Source organism: Phalacrocorax aristotelis, chromosome 6 (genome assembly GCF_949628215.1).
Source record: "Phalacrocorax aristotelis chromosome 6, bGulAri2.1, whole genome shotgun sequence".
In the NCBI taxonomy this organism is placed as follows: domain Eukaryota; kingdom Metazoa; phylum Chordata; class Aves; order Suliformes; family Phalacrocoracidae; genus Phalacrocorax; species Phalacrocorax aristotelis.
Genome location: NC_134281.1, coordinates 20,068,185 through 20,077,032, shown reverse-complemented (window position 1 = coordinate 20,077,032; position 8,848 = coordinate 20,068,185). Strand labels below are relative to the sequence as shown.

The 8,848-nt window shown below is 44.1% G+C and overlaps 1 protein-coding gene across 3 annotated transcripts; it reads left to right on the top strand.

Moving 5' to 3' along the window:
* On the top strand, positions 1–6,875 carry CISH (cytokine inducible SH2 containing protein). 3 transcript variants are annotated; one of them, XM_075096416.1, is made up of 4 exons: positions 15–784; positions 4,234–4,377; positions 5,314–5,540; positions 5,987–6,875. In XM_075096416.1, exons 3-4 carry the CDS (start codon positions 5,393–5,395, stop codon positions 6,487–6,489), a joined length of 651 nt encoding a protein of 216 aa, XP_074952517.1. In that variant the 5' UTR covers positions 15–784; positions 4,234–4,377; positions 5,314–5,392; the 3' UTR covers positions 6,490–6,875. The 3 variants fall into 3 exon arrangements, with proteins under 3 accessions (XP_074952516.1, XP_074952517.1, XP_074952518.1); XM_075096415.1 differs by lacking the exon at positions 4,234–4,377 and having other exon boundaries at positions 1–784; XM_075096417.1 differs by lacking the exon at positions 4,234–4,377 and having other exon boundaries at positions 63–784; positions 5,295–5,540.
* The last annotated feature ends 1,973 nt before the right edge of the window (positions 6,876–8,848 follow it).

Here is an 8,848-nt window from a genome sequence, read left to right as displayed (position 1 = left end):
GACATCAGCGCGGCCGTTACGGACACATCTATTTATACCTTCTTTCCCCCCATGTGGCTGATATCGGAAGAGTGATGTGAATACAATGCGATTCCAGGAATCCCTCACTTCCTGGAACAGATTAAAAGGGGCAAACAAAAGATTACTTAGTAGGCTGGGTTTTTTTTTTTTTTTTTATGGGGTGGTTTTTTTTTTTTTCCCCTCGGAGCTTCATTACTTCTGGAGTCACTGAAAGAGCAGGTTGCTGCTCTGCCGGCTCTTTCCCCGAGCGTTTGGGGAGATATTATTTATTGGTATCTATTTATTATTATTTCAGAGTGCTCTGCCTATTTTTTCTAAAAGATTGCTCTGAAGGAAGATTATTTCATCTTTAAATATACATAATTTCCCTTTTCTCTGGTTATTTTTACAACTTTTTTTTATTGTCGCTTTCTGAAAAGCAAAACAAGAATACATTTTTTTTCTCCGGCGCTGACAGCGCACACGTTTTCCTGGCCGACGTTGCTAAACAATCCACAAAGTCTCAGACAGCCTGATTCGCCTTCTGCTCGGCTTTTTCTGTGTCTGAAACACGACCGACTGCGGAAAGGGTTTGCTGGGACTCTCCAGTCTTCTTTTAGCGTGAACACCCAACTAGAGGCTGGAACTAGTTTGCTCTTTCTGGGAAGCAGAGAAAAAGGCGTAGAGAAGATAAAAAGAGAAGAGGAGAACGCACTTCCCACCTCCTTGAAGACTTAATGCTTTTCCCTTGGTCCAGGAGTGACATGATCCTCTGTGTTCAGGGGTAAGATAACTTTGCAGCCTTCTTTTAAAAGGCGTGGTTTGATAATTGCAATTAGTAAGATTCTCTGGGACAGTTTTTCAGCTCGTGTGAGTTGCCGTGTGTGATTGTAACGGAATGGGAATTACTTATGCCGTACTAAGTTGTGCGTGTGTGTCCGATGTGTCTGCTTTTTGGATTCCACGGCCCACATCATAGGACAATAAAGTATTCCTGATTTCCGTGTTTTCTATTGCTGAAAAATAGAAATGGTATTCAAAGTCTTTGAAGGAGCAAAAATTAGTTACACCTTGGAGCGTGTTTTTTAGTGCGGTGTGCGCAGCACCAGCAGGAACACAAACTCGAGTCCGTAGGTCTTCCCTAATGTCCCGGTAGAAAAAAATGCTTATAGGGAAAAACTTCCCTGGACTTCAGATACTTTTGTCTATTTCTAAGTAAATATGTTAACCGTGTAATTCCCTCTTTCTGTTGCTTTTATGGGTAAGATGAAATATGGGTACACGTATAGAGACTTACCCACACACAGCATTCTGTCGAATGAGGGCAATAGGGGGCACATACACATTTACACCAATTTTGTTCAGTAAAACAGGTAACACTCAAGTCCGTTCTCCGGTGCTGGTGTCTGGTACTCGTGCATTGGCACTTCAGCGTCTGTATGAGCGGTTCAGGTCATTAGCACGTGTAAATACCTGGTCTGTGGGAATCACACAGCATTTTTACTCATGCTGAGTATTTGGAAAGTGCCCGAGCTGTAATGTCAGTATTACCCTTCCCTCCTGCCCTCAGTGGATTTTCCTCAGGGGCAATGCATTTACCTTGTCTGCTTTAAAAGATTAAAGCACAGGGATTTTTCTGCCATTTTTCCCCAAAATGTGTTCCACAGACATGCAGAGCTCATGCTTACCAATACTTTCCTACTGTTCAAGTGGGTTTGTTTTCACTCTCATTTTAACTCTGCTGCTGCAGTTCCTATAGCCACAGCAAAGGGAATTAATTTTTCAAGTTAGGCTTTTATCTGAAGCTTTTCTCCAGGGTTAACATACCAGAGCTACTGCTTCCCTTCACCCACTAGGAACTTGTTATGTAGCCAGATGTGTAGATGGTTCTCTCTTAATATCTTTTTTTTTTTTTAATTACCTTTTATTGCTTTCATTACCGTCTAGGATTTCATACATTCTGGACTCTTTACCCTCCCTCCTATTCAGACCAAGCTCCCATGGGAGACTTGGGACATGCCTGATGGAAGGGAGAACAGCTCAACGCACTTTTACTTGTGCTATTTGTCCTGCGTTACAAAGTTTACCTTATCAGCAAAGTAACTGCAAAGCTAACACTAAATATCAGACATATCTGATTCTCTTGAACTTTCTTGGCTTTCCAAGGCTTTTTGAAACACTAATTGCCAAAGCACAGGGAATTTCATTTGCTGTTTCTCTTGAGACTCCATGCAGGCTACCAGTTAGACATGCCAAATTTTATGTATTTGTTTTCTACCTCATCACAGCTGTTGTCCTAACACTTTACTCTGTTCAGTCCTGATCCTCCTCATCTCTCCTCTTTCTTTTTTACAAATGCTAATTATCTTCAAATACTTACATTGCCCCATTAAAGGGCTGAAGTTTTCATGTCAGCATACCTCTTTCAATATGTCCTTATCCCAGCAAACTCTTCTTATCCTTCTTGCAAATGTACTTGCATTAAAAGCTGTAGTCTGCATTACTCACTGATCCCTCTGTTCTCCCTTTCCTGTGCTTTTTGCTGCTCTGGTCACAGCAGCAGCTCTTTTTTTCTTCAACCTGTGTACAAAGTTGTTTAGGACAACAGCACCTCCCGGTCTGTGAGAATTTCTAATCCTACCATGCTCCTTTGAGACTACAGCTGCACTAGGACTTTTTGTCAGGGTAGAGAGGGGCATAAGGCAAGTATACAGTAGGAAGAGTGTAGGCGTGGGCCTTCTCTGGTTGCAGTGGAGGTATCTGCAGTGACTACATGGGGTTTGGGCTCCTTCAGCTTCAGGTGGCAGAAAGTGTAAGGCAGCAGAGAGAGAGCACAGTGGGAAACCTCATCTGAAGAACATGGGGTCTTCAGAGAGACCCAGCGTGGCTCTATACAAGAAATGTACTGACAAGTTCACATAGTTGATGTGTCTTTTGGAGGACCAAACTGTGAACTGGTACAGCCCTTGAAATTAACAACTTTCTACAATGAAACAGGAGTACGTTTCCCCACGTAGCTTTGTTATCTCTCCCTTCCTTCCCAGCTTCTTAGCTAATTCCTAATTTCCTCTTAAAAGCAGGTGTATATATACAAAAAAAGAAGTTTTCTTTGTGTTCAAAACCTTTCCCAAAGGGTAGACCAGAAAAATTTTCCAGGAGAAAGTAAGCTCAGAGAGATTTGGAATTTGGACGGTAGTATTCAAGTTCTGGGAAGTGAGTGGGCAGTGAGTGGTGCAGGACTGATTTTACTTAGCATTAGTCACAGACATTTTCAGCTCAGTGAACAGTTGGTATAAGAACACACCTGAGAGAGTATGTTCTGCCAACAGACCAGCTCTTGGCACAGCACAAACTATTAGGTTCAGTACAGTGAAGGATCTGATTTTTAGTCCTCCTTGCTCAAAAAGGGTGGAAATGGAGAATCAGAATCTCCTTCCCCCAAGAAGCCAGGTAGCTAGACATTTGTGAAGACCATGACATTAAGAGGGAGGCATCCAAATACCTTTAAAAATGCAGCCCTCAACACCTACAAATATAGTTCAGGTGGGACTTAAAAGAGAACTCAGAGGTTTCCCAACAGTGATCTCCAGGTATAAAAGTACATTCAGATCTACTGTTCTGTGAAAGCCACTGAAAGCGCAGTCCCTGTGATCAAGGGTGCCTGGTGAAGATAAGGGCCAGGAATTATTTTTATTAGGTTTGGCTTTCTACTTGTGAATAGAAATTAAGTAATGAGGATCATATGCCATGAATGCCAAGTAGATATCCTGCTTCTGAAATGTGATTTGACATATGGAAAAAGGAAGAATGTTCTTTTCTAAATATCAGCAGAATAGCGGGGGTTTGCCATGTATTGCATGGGCAAGAAGTGTCTCTCTGCAGTTTCAATTTTAACAGTTGTTTTTACAAAAATCTTACTCCAAACCTACGTGGTTTTATTAGAAATGCAGAGGCATGGAACTGATCGTGGCTTTCAGCCTCAAATCACTGTGAAGTCATTTTCAGGTTATCTCTAATCTACTTTTTCCCCAAATCCCCTCTTCCTGCTCCCTGTCCCATACCTGAGACTCTGCAGTTTGAGAAGATGAAGTGCAGCTATGATCAAGTGCAGATCAGTTTACAATACCTTTATGTATATATCTAAAGTGTCACTGGTCACCTAAAGCACAGAGCAGGGGGAAGATTGGAAGGGAAGTACTTGATTTCAGAGTCTCCTTTCACTTCTTTCTTCAGTGATACGGGAGGAGGTGGTTGCTGCCTTTGCCATCACCATCAGTTCCAATGTGCTGTGACAGTCTCACATTGAGGACGGTGTTGTATTTCTCTGGAAACTCAGCCGTCTTTTATGTTAAGCATCTGAGAGAACACCTCAAGCAAGTGAGTGCATGTGCGTGATGTAACACAGGGCACACCACAGTACAGGGCACACAAAGGCAAAGAGCCTACAACAAAAGACAGAAACTAATGGTTTTACTCAGGAGATTGCCTGGGAATGAAGACTTCCCCAGCCCCCAACATCCATCCTGCCCCTGGAGCTCTGCCTTCCTTTAGGAATCTCCATGCTGCAAAGAAGGAGCACCCATGGCCCATGAGAACTCCAGGTTTTGTGAAACTGCACTTAGATGCTGAATGGCTACACTAATGCTCTCTTTAGGCCACAGAGGGATTAATGTCCATAGCAGCCCAGTCATGGCAGAACCTCTAAATACTGTAATCCTGCAGGGATTACAGTTGCACTATGATCTCTATCGTGCTGTTGAATGCTAGGGTTTGTGTAGTGCACAGGCTTGGCTAAAACAAGAATTCCTGTTATTCTACTACAAGATCAGCTCAGCCTGAGTTCTAACAGACACATTTATCATCAGGTCAACCTTGACCAGAAAGCAGGTAGGACAAAACCCAAGCTACTGCCCAGTTTGCTTCTAATTATATTACAGAAAATGACTAACAAACCCACTGGCAGAAAAAGAAAATGCTCCAATGTTGTAATGATGTAAGTGAAGCTGTAATGTTTCTATGAACTTTATTGCCTCTGAAACTATATATTTAAAGGCAACATCTAAAGATACCAGGTTTCAAATTGACCTAAATTCCAAGATAGACCACCTTTGACAAGGTGAAAGAGGCCACCTCGCTCTCTCTGTTTCTAAAGGCTCATCTTTATCTGTGTAATTCCCCCTCCCTTGCCTCTCTCTGTTTGAAAAATAATCAGATTGAGGATCTGTTTATAAAATATTACATGTTGTAGTACAATGTAGCATGCACTGAACAGACATTGCAACCTAAAATAGCAGAGTATGCCCTTCATTTCAGACCTCATCCTTTGCTGGCAGAGGAAAAGATCAGGAGACTGTCACTCAGGGGCATTGTGGTGGATTTGCCAGAGCCGATCATGCAGCCTCTCCCAGTCACAGCCTTCCAGGAGGAGCCTGCACCTGCCTTTGCAGCACCAGTTCCAGATAGCAACCCACCTCAGACACGAGATCCTGAAGAAGACCTTCTCTGCATTGCAAAAACTTTCTCCTATCTGCGAGAATCTGGTAAGGCTCAACTCACAAAGTTAAGGGTCAGAAGGCTGCAGGGAGCCAACTCTGCAATCTGAGCTCCAGGAAGAATCTCCTGATCCCATGTCAGATAGGAACTGGGTCCTGTCACAGCTGTGGCTGGCTCTTGTGGATGCAGCAAGTGTATTTTCAGTCTCTACAAACTTTTATCACGAAGTAATCTATTACTATTGTACGCAAAAGCCTTGTCTTTTATAACTGAATCAGGAGAAAGAACTGCAAAAAGGCCCCTCTTTCTCTGTAAACTGCAGCAGCTGCAAAAATAGTCAGCCCCATCCTGAGCCCCAGCACGGCAATGACAAGCATAGGTAGGAAAACCTGGTTACTTCCCAAGCCCGAAACGCAGTAGGCTTCTCTAAATACACTTCCAGTCCTTTCATACATTCTTTCCCTAACAAGTTCTTTGTGGGGTGCTTTTCCAGGTTGGTACTGGGGATCCATCACTGCCAGTGAGGCCAAGCAGCATCTCCAAAAGATGCCTGAGGGCACCTTCCTGGTACGGGACAGCACCCACCCCAGCTACCTGTTCACACTCTCTGTCAAGACAAATCGAGGTCCCACCAATGTGCGCATTGAATACACTGACAGCAAGTTCCGGCTGGACTCCAACTACTTGTCCAAACCTCGCATCCTGGCCTTCCCAGATGTGGTCAGTCTTATCCAGCATTATGTCATGTCCTGCACAATGGAAAGCAAGAATGAGGCTCCTTACCCGCCTCCGTCTCCTCTACCTCCCATGCAAAAAGAGATGGCAGCAGCTGCAGTACACTTGAAACTCATCCGGCCGCTCAGCCGCAAAGACAACATCCCCAGCCTACAGCACCTATGCCGGCTACGGATTAACAAGACTACAGCCAATGTGGACCAGCTCCCTCTACCTAGGCGGATGGGGGACTATTTGAAGCAATACCCTTTCCAACTCTGAAGCATGGTCATTATATCTCAGGCGTGACAGACAGGGACAGAAACAAGAGAACTTTGTGTCATTGTCCCACTAAAGCGTGGCATTGGGTGGGCACAGTAGAGACCTGATTATCAGCAGAGACTGCATCCATCTTTCCTCTCCCCTTTTCTCTAAATCCATTCCAGTGCCAGGGAGGAGTTGGTTGTTTCAGTGAACAACGGGACACAGTCTGAGCTCTGAACCTCAGGCCGCGCCGACAGTGGCTGTGAGAAGGTGCTGTAGGCATGTGCACGCTACTTGAATTTCAGAGTTGCTGTGACACCAGAAATGTTAACATTGTTATTTTTGCTATTTATTTCCATGGCAGTTTCTCTCCTCATGGTATTTTAAAAGCACCTTTTATTTTATTGGTTTTTGTTTCTTTTTCTTTTGTGGAATTAGAGATAGAATAGAAGCTCCCAGCCAACTAGCAGCCAAAAATCTGTGGGAGTTTGGGTTTGGATTCACATCCAAATAGTACCTGTTTGAGCCTGTCCCTGTAACAGGTCACAGGAGTCCACATCCAAGCTCCCCCAGACTTCTGGGGTATGTGGGACTCAGATGACTGCATCTGGACCCACCTCTACAGAGGTTAAAAGTATTTTTTTTCTTCCTTGGCTACAGGGAGCTGGGTATCATAACCTCAAAGCACACTGGCAGCAGCTTGTGCATCTCTCAGAGATGCATGCCGCATTACAGATTGTAGACAGGAGCCTTCTCTGAGGAAGCCCTTCTTCCTTGAGAGGTCTAAGCAGAGATTCTGGATATTGAGCTTGGGCCAGGGAGAACTCATGCCGTTTTTTTTCATCTTCCCCATCTCCAAAGGAAGTTTGTTGCAAAACATTTACAAAGAAGTAATCAGAAACCCAACTTTCCTATTTGCAGGCAGAGAGATTTGTTTTCAGAGCTTTTGGCTTGCATTTTGAAATTGCTGTTCCCTGACATTGCCCTTGCCTTGCGAGGTGTGGGGCAAGAACAGGGGTTCAGAGATGGCTCTGCTGAGCTGCACCAAAGACACACACAGCTTCAGGATATTTATTTATTTATTTTGGGGGTGGGGCGGGTAACAATTTAGAAGCACCTCAGTAGAAAGAGCTGTCCTTCCTCTCTGCTAACACAATGCCAAACTGCCAGTTGCTCTGCTTCTGCCAGCGTTATTCACAAGCCATGTGGCTTCATCAGAGTGAGGCTCTAGCACACACTGGAAAACATAATTCAACTTTTCTGTTTGCCAAGGTCCAGACCTCTCCTCTCCCTTTCTCTGACTTGCATGTTTGTTATCCTTAATTAGACTTTTTTGCTCTGTGTTCAGTTCTCACGCCCCATCCCTTTCACATCCCTGCAAATGAAGCACAATGTCTCTCCCCTGCACTTTTCTGCAGAAGGGAGGGATAAACAGCAGATGGGATCTGCCTGAAAATGAGCATAGACAGAGAAGTTGTGCCGCCTTCTGCATTCACATGATCCCATCACCCTCCCAGCCTGCAGGTGCCGGTCTGTGCCACTGAGAGTAGAGGAGGGAACAGACAGATCTAGGGAAATCATCTTTTGTTTTCTTTTGCCCCTAAGACCCCATAACTTGATCAAGCATGAACCAATGTTAAGGATTCCTCATTTATCCCTCCCTGGGACTGTCTCTTTTAAGGCTATCTAAATTTAAAGAGACAAACCCCAGCTATACCTGAGGGTTGAGAGAGGAGGTAGAAAAGGATGGGATGGTGACCCAGGAGACAAGCTCAAAAAATAGGTGGAGTTTCTTCCACCCTAACTTAAAGCTGCCCCAGGGGACAAGATGGCCTGAAGTGCTTAATCAGTGTCCTTTTTTTTTTCCCCTCCACATTTATACAAGTTTGTGCTCTTGCAAGCTTTGGTTTTGATACTTTGATGATTGACAGCGTGCATGTGTGATGTCAGGTTTGCTTTTTATTATATCCTTTCCCCTTACTGCCCCCAAATGGCAGCAACAGTGGGAAGGTACTGAATGAGAATGAAAATTAAGAAGGCAAAACAAAAAAGAAAACTTTTTAAAAAAAATACTATAAACCATAAACCACTGAAAAGGCTTCCTTTTATCCAAACACCTCTGTCTGCCTGAGGACACTGGGAACAAGGAAACCATGGCTCTTTAAGGAGCAGCAGTGATCTCAGGAAACACACACGGCTCAGTCACAGGCTTGGTATCTATGGCATGTGAAAAATCAGTCTGAGAAATGTACAGCAGGAAAGGGCAAGTTGTTCACCTCTCTGAATCTTGCCTCCTACTTGATCTCATTTTTGTTGGGGGTAATGAGGAAATAAAGTTTGCAGGTTTGACCTCATTGTCCCAAGAGAGCCCAGCTAA